This window comes from Manis pentadactyla, chromosome X (assembly GCF_030020395.1).
Source record: "Manis pentadactyla isolate mManPen7 chromosome X, mManPen7.hap1, whole genome shotgun sequence".
In the NCBI taxonomy this organism is placed as follows: domain Eukaryota; kingdom Metazoa; phylum Chordata; class Mammalia; order Pholidota; family Manidae; genus Manis; species Manis pentadactyla.
In genome coordinates, this window is record NC_080038.1 from 142,649,272 (window position 1) to 142,673,538 (window position 24,267).

At 58.1% G+C, this 24,267-nt stretch overlaps 2 protein-coding genes and 1 long non-coding RNA gene across 10 annotated transcripts in view; 1 reads left to right on the plus strand and 2 right to left on the minus strand.

Annotated features, from left to right (window-relative positions):
• Positions 1-308: 308 nt before the first annotated feature.
• Positions 309-4,052, minus strand: LOC130681904 (uncharacterized). 4 transcript variants are annotated; one of them, XR_008995181.1, is made up of 4 exons: positions 1,639-4,052; positions 1,014-1,123; positions 688-774; positions 309-448 (listed from the first exon to the last, which is right to left on the minus strand). It is a non-coding gene; the product is annotated as an uncharacterized LOC130681904 (long non-coding RNA). The 4 variants fall into 4 exon arrangements; XR_008995182.1 differs by lacking the exon at positions 1,014-1,123 and adding an exon at positions 1,261-1,358; XR_008995180.1 differs by having other exon boundaries at positions 688-1,123; positions 2,550-4,052.
• A 6,519-nt stretch (positions 4,053-10,571) lies between these two features.
• Positions 10,572-16,406, minus strand: LOC130681896 (protein EOLA1-like). Of its 5 annotated transcripts, none has more exons than XM_057495670.1 (4): positions 16,207-16,406; positions 14,948-15,000; positions 12,086-12,368; positions 10,572-11,427 (listed from the first exon to the last, which is right to left on the minus strand). In XM_057495670.1, the coding sequence occupies exons 3-4, from the start codon at positions 12,336-12,338 to the stop codon at positions 11,057-11,059; spliced, it is 624 nt and encodes a 207-aa protein (XP_057351653.1). In that variant the 5' UTR covers positions 12,339-12,368; positions 14,948-15,000; positions 16,207-16,406; the 3' UTR covers positions 10,572-11,056. The 5 variants fall into 5 exon arrangements, with proteins under 5 accessions (XP_057351653.1, XP_057351650.1, XP_057351651.1 ...); XM_057495667.1 differs by lacking the exon at positions 16,207-16,406 and adding an exon at positions 15,467-16,200; XM_057495668.1 differs by lacking the exon at positions 16,207-16,406 and adding an exon at positions 15,511-16,010.
• Positions 16,407-17,381: 975 nt separating this feature from the next.
• The window catches only part of LOC130681901 (melanoma-associated antigen 11-like), a 36,723-nt gene continuing 29,837 nt past the window's right edge, over positions 17,382-24,267 (plus strand). Inside the window, exon 1 of the mRNA XM_057495699.1 lies at positions 17,382-17,410. The gene's annotated coding sequence lies outside the window, so the exon portion shown is untranslated. The remainder of the gene's footprint in view (positions 17,411-24,267) is intronic.

Here is a 24,267-nt window from a genome sequence, read left to right on the forward strand (position 1 = left end):
CCAGGGTGGGGACCAGGACATAGGAGTGGCTGCTGGGATCTACTTCCTTTACATCAATGCCGTAGGTCAGCTCCAAGGACAAGGAGGCACGGCTGAGGATGTCAGGGAAGTGGTCCTGGTGATCCTGGGCGACCAGCTCCAGCATCTCTGCCTTCGTGGTCGGCTCCTTGGTGCGGTACTTGTGGAGCAGGAAGGTCACCAGTTGGATCTCCTTCCTGCGCAGCGCATCTTGGAGAGAGGCCCTGGCATACCCTGCGGCCTCGTCCCCATGGCTGCTGGAGCTATGGGCGTGGGGCTCACTTCCCAGGGTGGCTGGCCCATCCTGAGGCGAGGGCTGGGCCCCCTCCAGGCCTTGGTCTTCGCTCGCCTCCTGCTGGGCCTCCTCCAACGGGCACTGCACGCTCCACGCACCCAGAGGCATGCTGACGCTGCTCAGGGGAATGGCAACCTGCAGGGGTGACGGGGGGAAGTGGGCACCGGGGACCCTGGGGCTCTGCTTTGGGGGTGGGCTCCTGCCTCCCAGGGGTCTCCCCTGCTGGGCGGGCAGTCTGTCCATGCACAACCCAAAGGATGAAATGATGGGGCCCTGGTAGTGTGCCAGCCGAGCCCAAGGATCAGTGACTGGAGGCTGAGGGGACCCGTCCCGTATGGAAGAGCCCTGGGGACACATACAGGTCGGGCACCCACCTTGTCTCCTGGCTCAGCCTGGTCCTCCATGGCTCTGTGACCTCAGGACAGGTGCCTCAGGACTTCAGTTGCCGATTCCTGGAGTCCCTGCCAGAGGACACGAGCAGGCATCTCAGGGTGAGGTCCGCCAGCCCAGCCCAGGGCGCCCCGTGTTGACAGGAGGGGTGGGCCTGCCTCTGTGAGGTCTCTGCCTGGCCAGGGAGGGTTGCCCCCTCCAGGCTCGCTCAGGGTGCGCACCTCCCAGGGACGCTGGCGTGAGCAAAGCTCTTGGAACTGGGCACCCACACCCAGAAAGCATCAGAAGGAAGTGTGGGGACCACGCGTACCCAGGCCCGGCCCAGGCTGGCGATGCTCCTGGCATGGAGAAGCCTGTCGGGGCCTGGGGTGCTGTCTCAGCTGGCCTGGGTCCAGGCGTCACTTACAGGCCCTCCGCTCCCTGAGAGCATCGACCCAGACATGAGGTGGGACTCAGCCTGACAGGCACTGCCGGGGATTCCCAGGCCACACAGCAGGGCCGGCCCTATCTAGGTTCTGGGAATCGGGGTACACTCCCTGCTCCCTCAGGGTCCTCACCGTGATATTGGCAGGACCCCGGACTCCTGCCTCTGTGGCCCCGCTGACCCTCTTTAGACCTCCTGACCCGGGGCACTCAGACCAAGGTCCTCACCTCCCTGAGAACTCAGAGACATGTGTCATGAGGCCCCACATGCACACTCCGTGAACCCCAGCAGGATCCCAAAGGCTGCCATTAGGGAAGGCTCCTGTCCTGGTTGGGGAGCTCTCGGCCTCTCGTAGGTCATCCCTTCACCCCTGCCGGGGCCTGCGCTTCCTTCCAGCCCCCACCGGGAATACTGGGCATCTCCTGCTTAGACTCAGACCTCACGACCCGGGGGACTCTCCCCCTTCCCGCCCATGCGACGAAGGAGCATGTGACTTAGGCCTTCCGCTCACTATTCATTCCAGGGCTGAGGAAAGAGGACAGCTGGACTCTCCGGAGTCCTTTCCTTTCTGAGTTGGGGATGGGGGTATGGCCGGTCCTCAGGAATGTCCTCACACTGACACGCGGCACAGCCTGGGACTCCTCCCTCTGCTGACATGACGGATCCCAGACCACCAGGGTACTCACCGTCCCCGCCCATGCGGCGGAAGGGGGAGCCTGCCTCAGACAGCCAGCCCTGCCCGGTCTCTGCACAGTCCCTCCTCCTTTCCGGGGAGCCAACCTTCATGCCCTCCCTCCTGCCAAGGCTACTCTTCCTGAGTCCCGGCAGATGCCGGGACTCCTCTCTGGCGGGACCTGGCTCAGCTCCCTCTGCCCCCTCACGTCGCCCCTCAGAACAGGGCCCACCTCCCTCAGAGGCAGAGACAGAGGTGCCAGCGCACCCCTTTAGGCCACCCCTGTCCCGGGTCTTCAGGGATCATGCCGGCAGGGCCGATTTCACGGTCCAACCCCTCTGGCTGGAGTGGGAGTCCCCTCAGCGTCTTCAAGGGTTTCCTATTTACCCCTGGCAGGGCCTGCAAAGATCCCTTCTGCTAACGTGAGGACGCATCCTGCAGGCCAAGGCCACCTTCCTGCTGACACCCGTCAGGAGCAAGTGTGGACGCCATCACTCCTCCTGACACCTGGCCTGGCCTCCCAGGATGGACCTCAGGGGCAGATACGCTTGGGGTCCCCCGTTTCCTAGACAAGGTCTGTTCAGTCCTCCCCACGTTGCTGGGCACCCCTCTGTCCACCTGAAGCCACACTCCTCACACCACGGCCCTCACCTCTGTAAAGTCCCCGCGGCAGGGGACAGGGAACACCTCATGTGCCTATAGTGCTCTGGGGCCTTCCAACACCCCGCCCAGGGGCCCTGCCGTCCTACCTGTTTGGGGTCTATGGTCCTTAGGTGTGCCTCAGGGTCCTCACCTTGCCTCTCATTTGGATCCGGTCCTCCCCTCTGCCGACCCCAGGACCTGCTCCTTATGCAAGTCCCCAGTCCCGTGATACCCGGATGAGGAAGTCAGGGCCACCTGCATAGGTTCTGAGCACCCTGGAGCTTCCCAGGCAGGCTCTTTTCGGGGGCCCAGGATCCCTCAGTCCTGCCGCGGCCTCCTCATCATGACTTCCCAGCAGGGCCTGGGCCCTCCTGTCCGATGACCCGAGGGCCTGCTCCTTAAAGCCAGTCCCAGTCCCTCTGAGGCCCGGAGGAGGAAGTCAGGGCACACCGCGTGTAATCACTCCACCCAGGGGCCTCCCATGGCTGACAGGCAGGGGCGGCTCCTCTGGGGCCCCTTCCCCTCCTCCCTCAGGGTCCTCACCACAACACGGGCACGGCCTGTGATCCTGTGAATGTTGATGGGGGCCCGTCCCCTCAGACCAAGGCCCTCCCTGCCCTGAGACACTCCTGGGTGACGTCTGCGGCCGTCCCAACAGGTCACTAGGCCCAGGAGTTCCCAGGGCGATAGAAGGCAGGGCCTGAGGTGGGCTCCAGGGGCGCCCTCGGCCCTCCCTCCTGGCCTCCCGTTGACCCCTGGTGCGTCTGTGCCCCCGCCCTCAGCCCACCTGGGTTCCCTCCTCAGACCAAGGCCTTCACGCTCACGATTCAAAATGGCGGGAGGGGACATGGGTGTGGCATGCCGTGGCAGTGCCCAGCCTGAGGACCCTCCCGGGGCCTCCTTAGGGCAACACCACGGGCCCCCTGAGTTCTTGGGCGGGGGCCCTCAGGCCTCCCGTGCGGTTCTACCTGGAGTCCTTGTACGTGACCTGAATCCGTCCCGTGACACCGATGCCGTCCCGTCCCTCAGGCCTCCCAGTCGGAAGACTAATGACATCACATCCGGAAGCTGGGTCGGAGCGCCCCCTGGAGGCTGCCGGGAGGAACGCACAAGGATTCCGGGGGAGGGGGTTCCTCGCGCCTCCCTCTGGGCATCCCTTAAACCCCGCCTTCTCCCACCTGCTGCGGCTCACAAGGCCCAGGGCTCTGCCTCCGCAGGTCCTTAGTGGATGTGGTGTGGTGGGGGGATACAGAGATGTGGGGCAGTGGGGGGAGAAAGGGGGGATGTGGCAGGTCGGATATTGGGTGTATGGGGGGACGTGTGGGGGTGGGTGTCGGGATTTGGGGGAGTGGGGGTTTAGGGGAGCTGGGGGGCAGGGTGAAGTATATCAGGGCAAGCTGCATAGGTTCTTAGCACCCTGGAGTTCCCAAACTGCATTTGGATGAAGGTTTGTGAGAACAGGGTGTTGGGAAGTCAGTGGATGGGGGAGTTGGGGGCCAGTGCGGGGGCACAGTGGTGAGAGGTGTGGGTAAGTGGCGGTCCAGAGATATAGTAGTGAGGTGGTGTGGGGGTGGGGTGGTGACAGTTGGGGGAGTGGGAGAGGGGTGCAGGAAGATAGGGGTTGCGAAGTTGGGGGGCAGCAGGTGCGGTGGTGTGCAGCAGGGGGAGGGTTTTAGGGAATGGGGATTTTGGTGGATGCGGGGAGGTGGGGGTGGACGGAGGGGGAGAAGAGGCAGTGGAGAGGGGTAGTAGTGAGGTGGAGTGATGGGGTGTGGGGAGGTGCAGCAGTGGAGGGAAAGGTGGGGGTATATATGGGGTGGGATGTTGGTCCGTGGGGAGAGTTGTGGGGGGGTGTCGGCAAGTGCGTGGGTTGGAGAGAGCTGCGGGTAGGGGTGAGGTTGGATGGAAGGGGCCGTGGGAGGTGTAGTAGTGGGGGTGGAGTGAGGAGAGGTGGGGCAGGGGGGAGGATGTGGGAATGGAGGCGGTGTGAATTTGAGGGTGCAGGAGGTGGGGTGGTGGGGGACAGGGGGAGAGCTGTGTGGGGTGGGAAGTTAAGTGGAAGGGGGTATTTGGGGTCTGGTGGCAGGGCGTGCTGGTGGGAGGTGGGGCGGAAGGGACGGTGCAGAGGGTTAGTAGTGAGGTGGAGTGAGTTGCCTCGGTGCCCAGCATGACGACTGCATCCAGAGGACCATCCTGGACTGTCAGGGCTGCCGGCACGTCGGAGCAGCTTCCATGAACACCGGCGTCCAGTGGCTCCAGGAATCGGCAGCTGAAGTCCTGAGGCACCTGTTCTGAGGTCGCAGAGCCACGGAGGACCAGGCTGAGCCAGGAGACAAGGTGTGACGCCCGACCTAGATGTGTCCCCAGGGCTGTCGCATACGGGACGGGTCCCCTCAGCCTCCATTCCCAGACCCTCGGGCTCGGCTGGCACACCACCAGGGCCCCATCATTTCATCCTTTGGGTTCTGCATGGACAGACTGCCCGCCCAGCAGGGGAGACCCTTGGGAGGCAGGAGCCAACCCCCAAATCAGAGCCCCAGGGACCCCGATGCCCACTTCCCCCACCACCCCTGCAGGCTGTCATTCCCGAGCAGTGTCAGTATGCCTCTGTGCGCCAGGGGAGTGCAATGCCCCGTTGGAGGAGGCCCAGGAGGAGGCGAGCGAAGCCCAGGGCCTGGAGGGGGCCCAGCCCTCACCTCAGGATGGGCCAGCCACCCTGGGAAGTGAGCCCCACACCCATAGCTCCAGCAGCGATGGGGACAAGGCCGCAGGGGATGCCAGGGCTCTCTCCAAGATGCGCTGCACAGGAAGAGTCTGCAGCTGGTGGCCTTCCTGCTCCTCAAGTACCGAGCCAAGGAGCTGACCACGAAGGCAGAGATGCTGGAGCTGGTCGCCCAGGATCAACAGGACCCCTTCCCTGTGACCTTCAGCCAAGCCTCCAAGGATTTGCAGCTGGTCTTTGGCATGGATGTGAAGGAAGTGGACCCCAGTGGCCACTCCTATGTCCTGGTCCCCACCCTGGGCCTCACCTGGGATGGGGTGAACGAAGAGCAGCGCCTGCCCAAGACCGGCCTCCTGGCGCTGCTCCTGGGCATGATCCTCCTGTGGGGAGGCTGGGTCCCTGAGGAGGAAGTGTGGCAGTTGCTAAGTGCTGGGAAGGTGTACCCCGGGAGGGAGCACTTCATCTATGGGGACCCCAGGGAGCTCATAACTGGGGTCTGGGTGCAGGAGCAGTACTTGGAGTATCAGCAGGTGCCCGACAGCGATCCCGCTCGCTGTGAGCTGCTCTGGGGCCCCAGGGCCCACGCAGAGGCCGGTGAGGTGCAGGTCCAGCAGTTTTAGCTCAGGCTCCTTAGCAGGGCTGCAGGCTCTTCCCAATCCCCATCCGAGGAGGCTAGAAGCAATGAGGAACAGGGTCCCCAAGTAGAGGGGCGGCCACGCCCAGGCCAAGCCCCCATCAGGCAGGCGCTTCTGCTGGGCATGCAGTCAGGCCCCTTCTCCCTCTGGCCTAGGAGAGAGAGCAGCCAGCGCTCTAAGGTGTGCTGGTTCTGTGCCATGTGGGCTAGAGCCTCTGGGCTCCTGTTCTTCCCGACCCCATGGAAGTGGGTCTTTGTTTCCTCTGGCACGTCTTCCTGTTGCTCCTTTTCATAGAAAGCGGGATTAGCTTCAGCGCCTATTTCTGAATGACATCCACCCCCCATGTGTGCGTTCTTGAGCCATTTCACCAGTCAGTGCTACGTTGCTGTTTTGTAGACCCATGGGGACACCTTCCATCTGCGTTTGTGATCCGCAGCCAGGTCACATGGCACCGGCCTCGCCATTCCCTCAGAAATGTGATGCAAACTAGCAGTAAAATGGATGGTGCCCAGAAATGGAGAAATAAAAGTATAGTTGGTTAATTCTTGCTCCTGATTCCTTCTGGTGTGTCATTTTACAGAACTAAAATACATACACATACCTGAACGTGCTTCCTGTATTCAAGAAACGAGGAGAAATGTAAGGCCGGTAGCTAAGACCCCTGCACCCTGGCTCAGGATTCCCAGGCCCTCCCTGGGCCTCTGCTCACTTGCAGGCCCTGTGTTAGCAGTGCGGTAAGGACGTCCCGGAACCCTGGCTGAGGAAGACCCCATGGCACCCTCTGTCTCCCACCCTACAAAACCAACCGCAGGGCCACGCATGGGGCCCGGGGGAGAGGGCCCAGCAAGGGGGCTGTTCCTGTGGGCACCGAGGGCACCAGGACGGAGGGATCGAAAGAGGGGGTGGTAGGCAAGGCCAGCCGGCCAGGCAGGCCCCGAGGCTGGCCCCAGGCCGTGGGGCCCGCCGCCCGGGGCTGGGCGCTTTCTCGATGGCTGCAGGGCTGTGCAGAAGCTGTGGCAGGCCAAGACCGACATCGCTTTCCCCTCAGGGGGTTGTCCTCGGAGCCCAGTCGGCAGTGCTCTGCGGGAGTCACCTGGCTGGGGGTTGGGGACCATGCGGTGGTAGTACACACGGAGGGTCATCTCTGGGACCTCTGCAGCACTGAAGTGCAAACCAGTGTCCTCTCTCAAAGGGCCCTGCGTTCGGCAGGTACCTAATAAGGACCATCTGACTGGCGCCCACAGGCCCCAGGGTGGAATTCTGGGACTGAGGAGGCTTGGTCGAAGGAGGCTGAGACTACATACCACCTTGCTTCAACTAGACGGAAGACAGTGCCGTGGACAGACACACTTCCTCTTGGGAGGACGAGAGGAGCCTGATGTCCTGAATTCTCAACCCCATCGGACATACGGTAACTCTGGAAACAAATAGCATCAGCCAATGGCCCTGCAGAAGACTTAGGCCATCAGTGGGCCTAAACCACCTCAAACCAATTCCTGCTCTCTGCGGAACACGGGGCTGTGGTTTCCCAGGGCGTCCCCCTCTCTCTCGTTTCCCTCCCGCCAAGTGGTCAAATCCCTTTGTGTTTGTTATCAGCTGAGCTCATGAACTAGCAGAGGCCCCAGCAGAGGAAGCACGCATTGCAGTCCTGACAGACCTCGCTGGGGAACACAGAAACTGCCTGGGGAACACATCCTTGGTATGCAACGGAAAGCAGCTGGCCTTTTAGCCAGAGACTCTAGGAGCCCCTTCTGAGAAGCCAGGAAAGGCCTCTGTTCAAGTTCTGAGCCTCCCCGGGCATGTCCCTACAGCATAAAGCCACTTCTTGGATGACTGCTTTGTGGACGTTTTAGAAGCACAAACATCAGGACAGAACCAGCATGCAGGCCTGGGGGCTCCCTCAAGGTCTACGGGCCTTAGTCTCCAAGGCCCCTGCAGAGGGTCTCTTCAAACCCTCAACTCTGCACTCCCCTCTTAGAAACAGAGGGCAGATGACCCTACTTTGTGGCAGAGCTGGAACAAGGACCAGGGATCCTTGCAGGCGGGGCCTCCCCACCGGACCGCCCTGGCTCCCTGGACAGGGTTCGTGTGAACAAAGCCGTCCATGCCGTCAGTGAGAGAATGCATGATCCCCAAAATGTAACCGCTGTTGTGTCCACTCAATCCATGGTGAAGATGACTTGGATTTGGGTTTCGTCCCATCCTGTGGCCAGACTCTCGTCGACGTGTAAATGCACGACGGGTGCCTTCATATTGGCTTCCTGGAGTCACGTCTAGCTAAACGCGTGGGCACGTTCCTTAGGAGTGCTTCTGCGTGCAGGGCGCCCTCTGGAAAGGAACCCAACAGCAAACAAGGTGGTGTGACGCACCTAGCATCCGGGTAATTGCAGGAGAGGGACACACGAGGGGTGGGGGTGGGCTTGGGGCACGGAGACCAGGCCTGGTGTGGAGTGGATGAGGAACATGTGTACCGTTTCTGCAGAACAATATATGCCAAAGCCCAGAATCCAGTGATCAAAAGGGAAGGTGCCAGAGCAGACCGAATCAGGAGCGGGAGGTCAGAAACCCGAGGGAGCAGAAGCCAGACTACCCCGCCACAGGGAGGAAACTAGGCTCCGGGATGGAGGCAGGCCGCCAAGGAGGGGGGCTGGAGCCGAGTGTCTGGGGCAGCTGATTGGAAAGGGCCAACCCTGGTGGTCCCCAAGCAAGCACGTCTTGGGCAGTAACAAGAGTTTCTACGGGGAGGAAATGGCAACTAAAGACAAGTACGTTGTGATCTGCAGAGGGACGAGATCTGGAGGCAAGCAGAGCTCAAGGGGATTGTGCCAAGCGCAGAAGAGGCTAGGGGCCACCCGAGCACACGTCGGCACTGGGGCCCACCGTGGGTCTGAGGGGCTGGGGCCAGTACCGAGGTCGAGGAGCGGCAGGAGCTCTCCCGCCCTGCTCGGCACAGCCGGACTCTGCGGACAACGTGACTGCACGGGCAAGACTACAGGACTCTCTGTTTGGACCCTACAGGACTCTCTGTTTGGGCCCAACTCTGGTGTGAGCAGCACCGACCAAGCAGCAGGAGCAGATGAGCCGATGGAAGAGACCAAGCGGGGTGGCTTGGCAGGGGAGGGCAACGCGGAGAGAACGGGCGAGACTAGGAGGACCCACCCGTTGGGACCGCCACCCCCGGGAGGCACAGGCCCTCAGGGACCTAGGACTAAACAGGGCCTGGCTCTTGAGCAAAGCAGAGAAGCCAGCAATAGGCCTCCCCTGCCTCTAGGGGTGGGAGTGGGCACGGGATCATGGATTCCCAGCCCAGCTGGGGCCCGGCCTGTGAATAAAACTGGGTGCCTGGCAGCACATGGGAGCCCCCTCTGGGAATGCCAACCACACCGCCCCAGGCTTCTCCCAAAGACTGAAGTGGGGCGCCCCACACCCATCCCCTCCCCCACTCAGGGCCAGGGCTCCTCTACAGGCCGGCCGGGAGCCACCTTTGTGACATCACGTGGCAGCCAGAGGATGATGACCTAAGCAGCGGGTTTCCCCCCTACCAAGACCTCTTCCAGAGGGAGATCCTTCACCCGACTGGCTCGGACAGAATTTTTGAAACGGACAGCCTGAAGACTTTCATCCGCCAAATGAACCTGTATGGATTCAGCAAAATACGCCCCGACGACCCTTGCACGTGCTCTCCAGGGAACAAGAGGATGATGGTAAAGTAGAAAGTCCTTCCGTTTCCCGTGTTGTGTCACTCCCACCCCTCCCGAGTAGATCCGGGGGACCGTCACGCTGGGAGCGTTTAGCTCCCGAGGGTGACTTTTTTCCTCGTGAGATGTTAGTTACCGAGAGATGAGACGGTATGGATGGATCCTTAGGTTACACTACAGCCCCTTAGAGACGACCTGCAGGTGTGACCACAGGCTGAGGCCAGTTAACCCCAACTGGTGACAGTAACACCTTAACCGCTGCATTGCCGATCTTTAGTGCACTCAGCCGTAAAGCCTAATCCAACTTGCCAGCAGTTTAAAAAAGATGTCCTCCTCAGCCCTGGCAGAACAGCCCTGCGGCCCCAGGACAGAGGCGAGCTGGGAATCCGCAGGGCCCCTGGCCATGGGGAGGGTCTGGGAGGAAGCACCCCTTCCCTTGGGGTGGGTGTCTTCACAGCCAGCCAGACTTCAGGCACATGTAGTACTTAGGGGGGTGTAGTAGTGAGGTGGTGTGGGTGTCGTAAGCGGGAGGGGGTAGCCCAAGGTGGCTGGAAATCCTGGCCCGAGATGAGCCTTGGCTTCCACTGTCCTCTTAGACGCGGAGCACCATGTGCACACCATGTCCTCAGCCGAGGACTGGGCTGGGGCGCACTGAGGCAAGCTCACGCAGACCCTGTCCCTTGAGCCTGGGCTGCTGCTCAGGAGACACAACAGCCTCGCTCCTGACCTCGGGGACATCTCCTTACTTTAGTCCCATATCCAGACACACGAGGGTCTCTCTCCCCACGGCTGCCCCTAAGATGTGCCAGGGTGCTCCTGAACAGCAGCTGAGCATCTCCAGCCCACGATCCAGGAGCCTGGCAGAGAGGCCCGCCTAAAAGCAGGGCCACCCCTTCTGCCAAGGGCTGTTCAACCCCCGCGGTCTGGCTCAGAAGAGACGGGCTGTGCCCCAGCCAGCACCGGGGGCAAAGCCCATCGTCTTCATGGGTGACGCACCCTACCAACTTTGCTAAGAAACCACCCAAAAGAAAAGACAAAAAGGTTCCCCACAACACAAAAACCATCATCACCGAACACTTTTTCGTCAGAGCTGTACTTAGGGCCCCTTCCTTGGACATCAAGTAGCTGGGGGGACAGGTCCAGCACGCATGCTTCATGAGCCAGCAGACACTGTCACAATGCGGCGAGAGTCACAAGCAAGGACGGACAGGTGCTCGATCCACTTCTAAGCCTGATGTCCTCTTGTTCGTGAACGAGGCTGTCCACGGCTGGCCTCTCTCGGGCCATCATTCGGCGCCCACTTGTCCCCCGGGTGCTGGTCGAGCCTTCCACGAATTTTGACCAGAGAGGGGAGCGCACGAAGCAGGTCGCTTAAAACACACTTCTTTGTACGCTCCAGGAATCAGCCGGACCAAAATTGGTGGCAGCACAAAGCCATTCACTGGCAGCTTTCCCTCTGCCCTAAAGGTCAGAGTCCCTGAGCCTCTGTCGCCAGCCCAGGGGGTGTCCCACAAGGACAGTCCCGCTCCCCCATCCCCTGCAGCCGAGTGGGGACCTGCTTAGGGCAGCAGCACACTCTGGGCAGCGCTGTCCATGGCGCTGCCGATACACCTCGCAGCCGACTCGAGCATGCGCGGTGCGGGGCCGGCTGACGGGTCCTGATCGGCCTGCTCTCTTGGCAACCTTCCTCTGAGGCGCCCATGCTCGTCAGGCCTCCCGCCTGAGGGGATCAGGTGCTCTGGGATGTCTACCTGGAAGACGTCCTTCCCGCCTCTCCTGGGGATGGGCTCCAGTAGCCACCTGGGGTTGGCCAGGGTGGTCAGGTACTTGTGCTTCAGGTCCGCCAGCACGGCTTGGCTTTCTAGGTGTGCAGCCTCGTCAGGAGCTAGTAGTTCTGGGCACCGCACAGTGTCCCCAATGTCCACGAGCCCTGTGCACAAAGGGAGAGGCACCTGGATGATTTTCCTCGGTAAGCCCAGGGCTACCTGGGGGAGAACGTGCTCACTCAACTCACGCTACCCCCGCCAGGAGACTGACGCAGTATCGCCAAGCGGGCACAGAGGAGCCAACAGGCTGCCTCCCAGTCAGCGCTTCCCACGAGCCAAACGCTGCTCGGGAACTCTGGGCGAGGCTGCAGGAGGCAGAGAAGCCGAGAGCAGAGGGCCTCGTCCTGCACGACCCCACCCAAGTCACGGGCAGGCCCCAGCGACACTGCTGAGGGAGGGTGGCAGGTACCGAGGGGCCCCTGCGGGGGACAGGCACTCAGGTCCCTGAGCACTTCCCCAGGTGACATGGAATCTCGGGGGGGCAGGGGACATGGTGCGGCAGGCTGTGGAGCTGGGGAAGTCATGTGGAGCCAGGCAGGGGGCAGCCTGGGCCCAGAGGCACCCGGACCCCCTTTGTGCCATGCTGCTGCACGTGCACACACACAGAGATGGAGGCAAACGCCACGTGCACACTCGGACCTGGCCCTGCTTCTCAGAGCTGCACTGAGTCCCAGAGCGGAGAAAGGGCTAACCCGAGCTCCCCAGCTCATGGAAGCCCAGCTGCACCACCCGCAGCCCGGGGCCAGGTGCATCGCCACTTGCCAGCTACCACTCCACGGCCGTACTTCTCCCCTTCCCGAAGCAAGGCCTCGAGCTGAGCGGGGGTCACCCCCAGCCTGTCCACCAGCAGCTTCCTCCAGGTGGCATCTTCCCAGTCCCGGACAGCAATGTGGATGGCGATGGTACAGCTGCGGTAGCCGCTCAGCAGCGGATGCCAGCGCGTCTCCACCGTCTTGACCCCGTTTAATACGAAACCTGCATAAGGCTGCCGGAAGGACAGGCAGCCGAACGTCATCTTCCCAGAGCTCCTCGGACCTTCCACGGCCTGCGGAAGCACAGAACTGTGGATGTCAACGAGCATCATCCAGCAGCCCTCCAAGCTCACGTCCCATGGGCCTGACCTCTCCCCAACGTCCCCTGGGTGCCGAAACCCCAGTGACCAGGATGCTGGGCGAGTGGAGATGGTTGCCTCCTCTCTTCCAGTGCCACGCAGTCAGATGACAGGAAGGGAGGGGGTGCGTCACTGGGGGGGACTCATCCAGCAGATGGAGTCTCTGGGGAGCTCGTGAAGGTGGGTGGGGACAGTGACAGAAAGGCACGGGCCCCAGAAGGCATGTGTTCTCTTCGAGGACCAAGTTCACTGAGCTCCAGGGCAGCTCAGAGGATGGAAGGAGCGCCCCTTGTTTTCACAGCTCAGCGCAATGGCTCTAGCCCTCTCCCAGCACAGAGAGCCACAGTCCTGAGGTTCACATGTTCTCCCGTCACCATCGGTACCCCAAACTCCTTGGCTCCCTGGGCCTGCCACCGCCGAGGTCCTGCAGACCCGAATCTCCCCAGCCACTACCCCCAAGGCTGACGAGCACACATCCTCAGGGTGTGACCTCAGCTCAGGCCTGGGGTCACCCTGTGATCTCAGATGGCCTCTGTCACCTCACCTGTCTCCTCCCCAGCCCTCTGGGTGCCACCCTCCTTCAACTGCCTCCCACAGCACTGTTCTAGCAGATGTCCCACCCCACGCGAGCCTACAAGGAGAAGTTGAAAGAGAGCAGGGCCAGGTGACACCAGTGCACATGCACCCTCTCCGGGCCAGGTGCTGGAATGGGCACGACCCACAGGTCACAGAGTTTGATCCTCACATAACCCGGTAGGGGCAGTGCTGCTGTCACCCACTCCAGTGCTGAGAAGCAGCTGCCGAGGAAAAGAGAGACGGCCCACGATTCCAGGGCACTTGAGTGCACGCCCTGTCCTCCCCTCCTGTCCTGGTGCCTGGAGCAGGGGTGGTGGGGTTCCGCCTCCTGACTGGAGGACAGAGCTGTGCAGTGGGAGGAGCGGGGCCCCAGGCCTGAGCCTCAGCTGGGTGGTGGCACCTCTCGGAGCCTCTGTCTCCACGTGACTGTGAGGACGGGAGGCAACGTGCTGAGGGCACCTAACAGGACAGTCACAAATGGTGACCTCCCATCGTCGTCATGGCGCCCCACCCACGAGCACCCGCACCCTGCCTCCTCCGTCCTCCCTATCTTTCTATAGGCCAACCTGACCTCAACCACATCCTCTTGTTTAGGAAAACTCGCACACTCCTCAGGGCCAGCTCCAGGTGCACCAAAGCTGCCTCGTGTTCACCTCTTTGCCATCCCAATGTCTTGCCTGTCCCTGCACCCAGGTCCTCTGCTTTCCCTCCGCTTCTCACGCCAAGCAGCCCTGTGAGCTGCCGTGTGATGTGCTCTGGACCCCACCCCTCTCACTTGCTCAAGGACCTTGCTCTGGCCATTGTCTGCCCCCGCTCTGGCAGCCTCACTCCCCCTACCCTACCAGTAGATTCTGATTCCATCTTTAGAGGGCCACGCCCGCACCCCCTTCACCACGGGGACAGAGACATCCACCCCCTGAGCCTGTGCCTCCAGAGGCCTCCAGCGTCTGCCTCATTGTCTAAACCTCCATGCAGCAGTCCTCAGCAGAACTGTCTATGCTTGCAGCCTCTCCCTCCCCTCCACGCACTGTCAACCCTCAACTCCGCTAGTACACCCGTCACCACAGGCACCAGTGACCCGCCCCACACCTGCTGCCTCCTCCTCTCACTCACCGCTCTGCAGCCCCAACACGGCTGACTGCCCCTCCCGCCCTTCCTCCCAGGCTTCCATGTCGCACGCTTGCCTGCTCTGCCTACCTCCACATGGGCCACAGCTGCTCGGCCTCAACTTCCATGGCCAGCACAGACTCAGGTCCCCAAATCCACTTCCCCTCCACCTCCATAAATGGCTTTGCCACCAACCTGATTGTTCTTGTCCCCGACCTGGCGGCCGCCCGTGCTCCCTTTCCTGCACCCACCACTCACGTCACATGGCTGCTATCTCCACAGCCTATCCTGAACCTGACCCCTTTCCCTCGTCCGCACAGTCCCACTGCCCTCTTCTGCAGTATCCCCGATGACCCCTGCCTGGCAGTGCCCCCACTGTGGCCAGAGTGGTTCTGCTCCAGGGGCGATGTGATCACGTCGCTCCCTTGCTGAAAGCTTCCAGGGGCTCCGTCCCCAACCAGCACGGACGCACGTCTCACCAGGGCCCACCGGGCCCCACGAAATCTGCTCCCCCCCCACAACAGCAGCCTGCTCTCCTCTCTCCCTTATTCACCACCCCTCAGCCACCAAGGCCTTCCGTCCACCCCCAGAACATCTAGAGTTTGTTCCTATCTCAGGGGCCCTGTAGGTTGTGCTGCGTTGCACTGTACTCATGTTCTGCCCCCACATACACCCCAGCCCCGCCATCCATGTATTGAAGTCTCATTCCCCAGTATGTCCGAACATGACCATATATGGAAAGGAAAGGAATTTCCAGAGGTAATCAAGTTAAAATGAGACCATGAGGGAGGACCTAAAGGTGCCCTCCTGTCTCTGGAGGCACAGAGTACCTGTTCTGTGGACTTGGGATGACGCGCTTTCCCACTTGTCTTGGCTTCTTCACCTGCACAAAGACAAGAGGGATCGTGAGAACAGGTGGTTAGGTACAAGTCAGCAATGTTGGCTAATGACCAGAACAGTCTGGTACTCAGCGGGGATTGCAGACCACCAGGACCCAGGAGAGTCCATCTGATGGGAAACACCTCACTTGGCGCACGGTTTGATCCTGCTGATCATGGCAGTGGGTATCCCCCCACCCTCACTGGGCCAGGGTCCACAGGGCTGCCAACCAGCAGGCACAGAAAATCATTTCTTGTAATTTCAAGTGGAGGGAGTCCTTACAGCCCAGCAGACCCGGAGTCCAATAGGAGAAAACTGTCAAGTCCCCCTGCACTGTCCCACGGGCAGGATTCGGGGACCCTACGAACAATCCCGTTCCCCTCAACATCCTGGGTGTGCCCAGCCGGGAGGGGTGCCACGGGCAACCAGCTGAACACCGCACAGCCAGGGGCCTCTGTGAGGCCACAGACCAAGGGCCATGCGGGTGGCGCTGAGCACAGGAACGGCGGCGCACCGGTGCGCGTGGACCTGCACACTGGCGCTTCTAGGCCCAGACGAACGTCGCTGCTCCACGCCCGTGGAAGGATGGTGGGTGCGTGACGGTGGCGGAGTCGGGGCCGGGGCCGAGAAGGGTGGCCTCCGCCACTCTGCTGGTGCTCCCAGGCACAGGGTCCGGGAAACCCCAGCCCAGAGGTAACCTTGCGCGCCGAGGGCAGAGCTGCTGGCATGCGCCTGACGGGTTCCGACTTCCTTCGGACTGGCGGAGCGGGTCCCGCCGAGCGAGTCAAGGGCCCGCTCGGCTGACCAGGCGGCGGCCACATGGCAGGACAGTCCTCCGCCTCCCCGTGGTCTCGTGAGGACACCCGCGGCAGGACCACCGCCTCCCACGCCCAGGCTACGAGACGACGCGCTCCGCGGAGAGAGGACAGAGCGCCCGGCCCGCGTCGTGGCTGCCTCAGCGCCGTCGACACTCACTCCGCCGCCCGGGCACCGAGCACAGGGCGCAGCCGACAGCTGTCCTTCACCCGGATGAGCTGGCAGAGATGCTGACGCCCCTCTTGTGCGCAGACTCGTACCCTCGTACGCACGTACGCACGAATGAGCAGGTGCGCAACCCTCCCTTACGCAGCCACGCAGGCTCGCAGCCGGGCAATTAATAGCCACGCGCCCACGTACACGCGCCCGTACGCTCGCAGGCCCCATTGCTAACCGGCGTTGTTGGGCTCACTAGGCCCTGAGGCGCGCGTGATGACCCAGCTGGGTCCGGGGCCCGCGATCGGCGGGCGAGAGCGGAGCGGGAAGGAGGAAAAGGAACGGGGGCGGGCAGGGCAGGAAGGGGAGTGGAGAGGCCATCGTGTGGGTGGAGCTGGGCTCCGGGAAGCTGGACGGGGGTGGAGCCGCGGGAGGAGCTGGGCCGAGTAGGGGGAGGAGCGAAGCTCCGAAACGAGTCGGGCAGAGCCGCAGCAAAGTAGGTGAGCGAGGAGTGGAGCGTGGGTGGCACAAAGCTGAGGACAAGGATGTAGGGGAGGAGCAGGGTGTGAGTGGGGAAGGTGAGGGAGAGTCGGGGCTGGAACAGGAGCGGGGTGCAGGTTGGGTAGGATTAGGGTGGAGCTTGTGAATAGCTGGGGAGGAGCTGGGGGAGGCGGTGCCAGGGGAAATCGCGGAAAGATAAGATAAGGAAGAGTGTGGTATAGCAGGACAGGAGCAGCTTGAAACGGGGAGAAAGTAGGGTAGCGAGAGCTCAGGGAGGAGTGGGGCGGAGCTGCGAGAAAGAGCTGTGGTAGAGGGAGGAGCCGAGTCGAGCCAGGGAAACGCAGGTGAGGTGGAGCTGACTGTGGGGTGGGCTGGGCTGGAGTACGCGTGTCGCCGCTGAGGAGGAGCTGGTTCGGGGTTGGCCCATGGGAGGAACGGGGTGGGGCTTGGGGCGGAGCTTTGGGGGACGGTCTGGGCAGGGGTGGAACCAATGGGCGTGCTGGGTCGGGCTAGGGAGGGGCTGGTCTGGGTAGGACGTTCGCCTAGAGCCTAGTGGTGCTTGGGAGCGTGAGCTGGGGGAAAGCCGCCTGGAGCTGTGGAAAAGCGTTGGTCGGATGAGCTGGCGGAGTGCTTTGGGGCTCGACAGGATTTGAGTGGGTGTGGAGCCAAGGGAGGAGCAGGGTGAGGCTTGGAGTGGCTGGGCGGCGGTGGAGGCACTGGAGGAGCCGGGCGGGGCTTGGGAAGCGGGCTGGGGCGAGCTTAGGGGACAGCGGGTCGGGTCGGAGGGGGAGGGCCAGGGAGGAGCTGCGCGGCGGGAGGCGGGGGCTGGAGCCCTGGAGCCTGGGACCTGCGCAGCGGGTTGGCTAGACCCGCCCAAGGACTGAGGCCCGCAAGTGCCCTTTTTCCTCCTAGGATGTAGGCGTCCCGCTCGCTCCGCACCGGTAGGCAGCGAAGTGGCAGCCCCGTGGTCCTCAGAGACCTAAACCGACCCTCGGGATGGAGCCCGGAGGACACGCATGCGGGGAGAGGGCGGGATCTCTAGGCTGAGTCCTGCACCTCCGGGCTGGGCGCCCAGGCCTCTCCTTCCTCCAAACCACCCTGGGACGGCCGGCGGGGTCCCGAGGGATGGTCTTTAGATGACCATTTTTGCAGGGGGGAAGGCAAACCTCCACTCCTGTTTCCTGCTGCCCCTGAGACCTGACACGTCCCACACGAAGCCAGCTCCCCATCAGAGCGGTTTCCTGGCCTCTGCCTCTGTTAGGGGCTCAACCCCCTCACTGCGGCCACGCTTAGCTCTTTGGGCTCCCTTCCCTCCGCATTTCCTTGATGACCACGTCCTGTGTCCCTGCCTCCCAAATGCCTGATGAGAAGAAATGCTGCCCTTCCTCGTCCCCACTGCTGCTTGCTGAGTTCAGGCCTCAGGGTCTGGGCTGGTGCTGTTACCTGAGCCTCTCCCCTGGCTCTGATACCTCTTGTCTTTCCTCTTTCACCGCAGTCACCTACCCAAAGTACTCAGTTCACCACAGGTACATCTGACGTCCTGTGAGTGAGATACCACCATAGGTATCTTTTACGAAGCACAGGAATCTCTTCTGTCCCACTTATTTCCTCACCCTTTGCCCCAAGTGAAATCAGCAGTTGTTACAGAAAACCGGAAAATCTGGACTGATTTGCAGATGGAAGAGCCAATTGGCACTCCGAGGTCTTGGATGGTGGAGGTTTATTTTACACCGGTGGGCTCAGAGGAGAGTGATATCCAAAGGTCTGAGCCCCGAGTACAGAAGGGTCATGTCTTTTATACATTTACTACAAAGCTAAGGGGGAAGTCAGCACCCAGAAACTGTTGCAGTAGGAGCTATTAGGTCACTATAGGTATATTCAGGATGCTAGTTATATTTTAATTTATTTCTGTAAAGGTTACCCAGGTACTGTATTGTAAACTAATGGTCTTCCATGAGTATGATTAACAAGCTGCTCCATACCAATCCTAGTGGGGGGATGCATTGTTACAGTGTTTTCATCCCAAGCACCTAAGCACCTTTGTGATTCCTTTACATTCTTGAAGTCTTGACAGAAACTTTGTCTCCTTGGCTTCCTACCAAACCCAGAGAGGGGGAGGGACTAGAGAACTTTCTGAATATTTCCTCATCACAATGAGAAGTATAAGGACCACAGAATCCTTAAGGAAAACAGGTTTGTGGACAATATTCTATTTGGGTATTTCCTCAAAGCTGGAGCCTTTCTCACATGAGACAAGCAGATTTCTAATCCCTGACCAGCACTGTGATCACAGCCTCCCCTGTGGCATAACCATGATCTTAAAACACAACTGCCCTGGGGTTGCCCTGGCTCCTAATGGTTGGCATTCAAGTGTCTGAACCTCCTCTGGCTTGAGTTTGCCCATGTGTCAAACATAGATAATAAAAACAGTCCTGGCCTCATGGGGTTACTAGGAGCACTGTATAGACCTGGGCTCAGCCATTACTAAGCTTCCTGAGGCTGTATTCAGTCCATGGCTTTGCCCAAGGTTGTCTTCTCCTGCTTTCTTCGTTGTAGGCACCCTTCTATTCTCACAGCCTGGACTCTTCCCCAGTCTACAGTGGTCTCAAGGCAGATGCTGTCCCTCCTCACTTCCTGTGTCCTCATGAAGCCTCCCATGTGAACATGGCTTCAGGGCCCACTCCTTCCTGACAACCTTTTGAAATCTTGTCTATAGTATTCTTTTTGTATAAGCTTCTCTTGGGCAGTTTCTGTTTTCTGTGTGTATGTGTGTTCCCTGTTACCCCAGCTAGACTGGAATCCTGAGGATAAGGACCCTGCCCAGTTCACCTTCTCATATTGTCCCCAGAGCCTGCTTCAGCCGGGGGAGACACTGGTTACTGCTGATGGTTATAAACTGTTCAGTTTGAGTCATCCAGCATTCATCAGCTGACTTCCATGACAGTGACTCTATCATGTTGGATTTGGCAGATGGGTGAGATGGGCCCTGCCCTGCTGTCAGTGTGTGCTAGTTGGAAAAGAAAGGCAAGTATGTCAGCAACTCTCATTTGAGGCAGGACTAGACACAGTCCACAGAAAGAACTATCTGTGCAGTGCTATGAGACTTTAGAAGAGACCAGCTAGGATGCATCTCACTGGAGATCAGAGGGAGACTTGCTCTGAACTGTGCAAAGAAGAATAGGCAGGGTTTTTTTATGTATCATTAATATAAAATCACATGAGCAACATTGTGGTTACTAGATTCCCCCCATTATCAAGTCCCCACCATGTACCCCATTACAGTCACTGTCCATCAGCATAGTAAGATACTATAGAGTCACTACTTGTCTTCTCTGTGCTATACTGCCTTCCCTGTGCACCCCCCCTATGTTATGTCTGCTAATTGTAATGCCCCTTATTCCCCTTATCCCTCCCTTCCGACCCACCCTCCCCAGTCCCTTTCCCTTTGGTAACTGTTAGTCCATTCTTGAGTTCTGTGAGTCTTCTGCTGTTTTGTTCCTTCAGTTTTTGCTTTGTTCTACTCCACAGATGAGTGAAATCATTTGGTACTTGTCTTTCTCTGCCTGGCTTATTTCACTGAGCATAATACCCTCTAGCTCCATCCATGTTGCTGCAAATGGTAGGATTTGTTTTCTTCTTACGGCTGAATAGTATTCCATTGTGTGTTTGTACCACATCTTCATCCATTCATCTACTGACGGACATTGAGGTTGCTTCCATTTCTTGGCTATTGTAAATAGTGCTGCAATAAACATAGGGGTGCATATGTCTTTTTGAAACTGGGCTCCTGCATTCTTAGGGTAAATTCCTAGAAGTGGAATTCCTGGGTCAAATGGTATGTCTATTTTGAGCATTCTGAGGAAACTCCATACTGCTTTCCACAATGGTTGACCTAATTTACATTCCCACCAGCAGTGTAGGAGGGTTCCCATTTCTCGGCATCCTCGCCAGCATTTGTTGTTCCTAGTCTTTTCTGTGTTGGCCATCCTAACGGATGTGAGGTGATATCTTATTGTGGTTTTAACTTGCATATCCTTGATGATTAGCGATGTGGAGCATCTTTTCATATGCCTGTTGGCCATCTAAATATCTTCTTTGGAGAGGTGTCTGTTCATTCTTCCACCCTTTTTTTAATAGAGCTACTGCTTTTTGGGTGTTGAGGCATGTGAGTTCTTTATATATTTTGGATGTTAACCCCTTGTTGGATATGTCATTTACAAATATGCTCTCCCATACAGTAGGATGCCTTTTTGTTCTGCTGATGGTGTCCTTTGCTGTACAGAAGCTTTTCAGGATGATGTCCCATTTATTCATTTTTTATTTTGTTTCCCTGGCCCGAGGAGATGCATTCAGGAAAAATTGCTCATGTTTATATTCAGGAGATTTTTGCCTATGTTGCCTTCTAAGAGTTTTATGGTTTCATGACTTACATTCAGGTCTTTGATCCATTTTGAGTTTACTTTTGTATATGGGGTTAGACAATAATCCAGTTTCATTCTCTTGCATGTAGCTGTCCGGTTTTGCCAACACCAGCTGTTGAAGAGGCTGTCATTTCCCCATTGTATATCCATGGCTCCTTCATCATATATTAATTGACCATATATGCTTGGATTTATATCTGGAGAATAGGCAGGGTTTTGCACATGGTGATAATAGGAGTCCACTCTTGAGAGGTCACTTTAGGCTGGGAGGACAGGAGATCAAAGGTGACAAGGAAGAATAACCTAGGCAAAGGATGTGGATCAAGGTGCTTCCCACCACTTATCTCTTTTGGTCCTTGAATCAACCTGGTGATGTAGGTGCTGTTAGATACACTTCACAGTTGAGGAAACCAAGAACACAGAGGCTGAGGGAGACTAGACTAACCTCACTTGGCCAGGGGGAGAGTTGAGACTCAAACTTCGGATTGGCCAAGCCAGAGTCTGTTCGGCTGCCAAACATGTTGGGAACACAGGGCATCCATTCCAAGCCTGCTGCCAAGGCTGTGGGCCTGCTGCCCTGAGTTATGTTCTGAGGTGGGCTGGCCCTGGGCCCAGTGTGTGTTCTTGCATCCTATCTGCCAAGCCAGACACTATCCTCAGGGACCACTTCGGCTCCTTCCAGCTTCAGTGAAGTGTGATTCAAGGACTTGGAGTTGTGTTGCTCCTGTGAGCTGGTCCACATTTCCTTCAGATTGCAGGAGGGACTGTTACACTTGAACCAAAAGAGTGTGCATTCCCACAATATACTTTATGATGGCAACCAAAGGGTCAACTCCATTTACTCAGCCGTGGTGGGTGCTCTCTCAGGTAAAGGAGAGGCTGCATCAGAGTGAGATTAAGGGCCTGCTGTGCTGCACAGCTCTCCAAAGGCACCATCCTTAAATTTTCATCCCTAATACCGTAGTTGAGGACTGCCAAGTCCAGCATATACATTTTACCCCCACACTTGAGAGTCCTGCTGGTAGATTCTCCAGAATGACCCAGGGTGCAAGAATCCCAGTCAAGTCTGTCACTTGCTTCTGGGGATCTGTGTGGTCCAGGGCCATGTGACCTCTGTGCTGCCAATCCCTTCCATATACATCCTCCTACTAGGACAGAACAAGGCTTAGGTAGGGGTCAGTGGGGAGGGGGGAGTGCAAGTGTCATCTGTAGCCACAGCAGGTCTGCTCTGGGTTTCTTCCCCCTTTTAGACATTTCAGTGCTTACTTGTGTCCACTTATCCCTTCGTAGCGAAACTACTCAGAGTACATCCTATTTGTAAATGACTGCTATTCATATCAAATTCATTCTGAAGTAGTACAGTTTCCCTCTACAATACCAACAAGACCACAGCTTTAAGCTGCCTGTACACTAGCGAGTGAGAAGAGGTGACAGTCGGTGTGTAAGGCGTGTTCCTGCTGTATGCAAGGTACTTCCACATGGCTCCAGGGCTCATCTCTGCCACGGGAAAGCAAAGGGAACATTCCTACAAGGATTTGCAGTTCACAGCATGCTCACCCACAGGTCCCTGTGCTGTGGTCTGGTGTAGGAAGAATGCCTTTCAAAGTCCTTTTCCTCATCCTGGTACCACACTGGACTCTCCCAGGTTCCTGGAAGACGTGATCATTCTCTTTACGTAGGTGAGGCAGCTGAGAGAGCAGAAGTGATTTACCTCAGCCCACACAGTGATTAACTGAAGCAGGACTTGACCGGTCCTTCTGACTCCCAACTATGGTTTCCGCTCCCTGTATCCAGAGTAGAGGGTGGAACGTGCTCCCTAGAAGGCCGTTTCAAACTGGGGACACATTTGATGTTGTCACTGTACTGGTTGAGAATTAATTCAGTCTTGGCCAATTCAGGAGGTTGTCTTTCTTAGCTGTCTCTGGTTCCTGGAGTGCTCAGATCGATTCTGTGCCTGCCCAGTACAGTTCTCTTTGCCTGTGCTTGAAGAAGCCCGGCTCCTCTGCACTAGCCCCTCCTGTCCATTCAGTGTCTACCAAAGCTCATGCTGCCTTCTCACCTCAACCTTTCCTGTTGGGAATATTCTCAGTATGCAGTGTGTGCTGCTATAAACACAGCCGTAGGAGAAAGACAGCTCTGTCATTTGGGTACTTTTGTTGTATCGCAGCTCAGGCTGTCCTTGAATTCCTAGGTTACATGCTGGTCACTCATTTCCAGGTACTCGGGGAAGCTAGAATCCATCCTCATTTCCTTACCTTCTGGTTATGCATTCTCTCTTTTACCTCATTATCTGGGTCCCAAGCCTTTTGTCAGCGGTTTCTCTTCTGTAACTCTCCATTCTACTGTCTCTATCGCCCTTGTTCATACGTTGGATGGCATTGCAGTGGCCACGAGCATATTGGGAATCTGTCTAAGGAGATGTTAAATTGGGATACATTTTGGTTGGATTTGGAGAGACATATTTAAGGGGCTCATGACCAGTGGTGCCTGTTTGAGTCACTGTTAGCTGCCCTCTATTGAAATAGCATCCAGGAATACTCCTTACTGTGCCAGTGCATCCAGGGCCAGGACAATTGGTGTGAGGCTAGAGAGTACGTCGTGATGTCTGTAGCGCTTGGTGCTTGAAATTTGTTGGCAGTGGAGGGGAATCAAGGTTCACAATGTACAGTGCCAGAAGCAAGTTTCCAGAAAAGTCTTCTGGTCATGAATCAGATATGTACAATCAACAATCATGAGCTCTTTCCTGTTGGGAATATTCTCAGTATGCAGTGTGTGCTGCTATAAACACAGGGTTAACATTTGGATGGGGTTGTGGGAAATGGCATTTTTCAGAAATCCTGTGATTGTGGTGTACTGACCTGTATCAAAACTGCAAACATTGAGTAGTGTGCAAAAAAGAGTTAATGGAAAAGACCTGAGACTACCGCCCTTTAGAAAGGCCTGCTTGTAAGGTTGGCCCGTCAGGGACATCTGGGAAGTTGACTCTCAAGAGTGTTGCCAGTCAACACAAAGCTGAAAAGGGTACTGACTGTGCATATGCTGTTTATATATAAACGTAAACTATGTGGTTTATACTGAACACCTGCTGCCATTCTGGGAGTCTGAGATTTTGGTGCGTTGCTAGGCAGGGGGTGGCTTATGTGACCAATGCTGAATAAAAAACCACGGACACTGGGTCTGGGATTCTCTGGACAGAAACATCATACCCATGTCATTGCATTTTCATTGCTGAGGGAGGAAGAGTGGTCTGTGTGGCCCTTCATGGGAGGGAGAGAGCAGAGGAGTCTGCACGTGGATTCCTCCAGGCTCTGCCCATTTCTTTTCCTGTTGTGATCTGCCGGTGTGTATTTACTGCATTGCTATAATAAATCTCAGCT

Excerpts from the sequence above, each read along its gene's own strand:
- LOC130681896 (XM_057495667.1), bottom strand. The coding sequence starts at position 16,199 with ATGGGGCCTGCGAGCGTACGGGCGCGTGTACGTGGGCGCGTGGCTATT. Across the intron at positions 15,001-15,466 it reads CGCCACCCGCATGGCCCTTG|GTGAAGAAGCCAAGACAAGT; the intron begins GTCTGTGGCCTC and ends GTCTTTGTGCAG. Across the intron at positions 12,369-14,947 it reads ATCCCAAGTCCACAGAACAG|GCCGTGGAAGGTCCGAGGAG; the intron begins GTACTCTGTGCC and ends GTGCTTCCGCAG.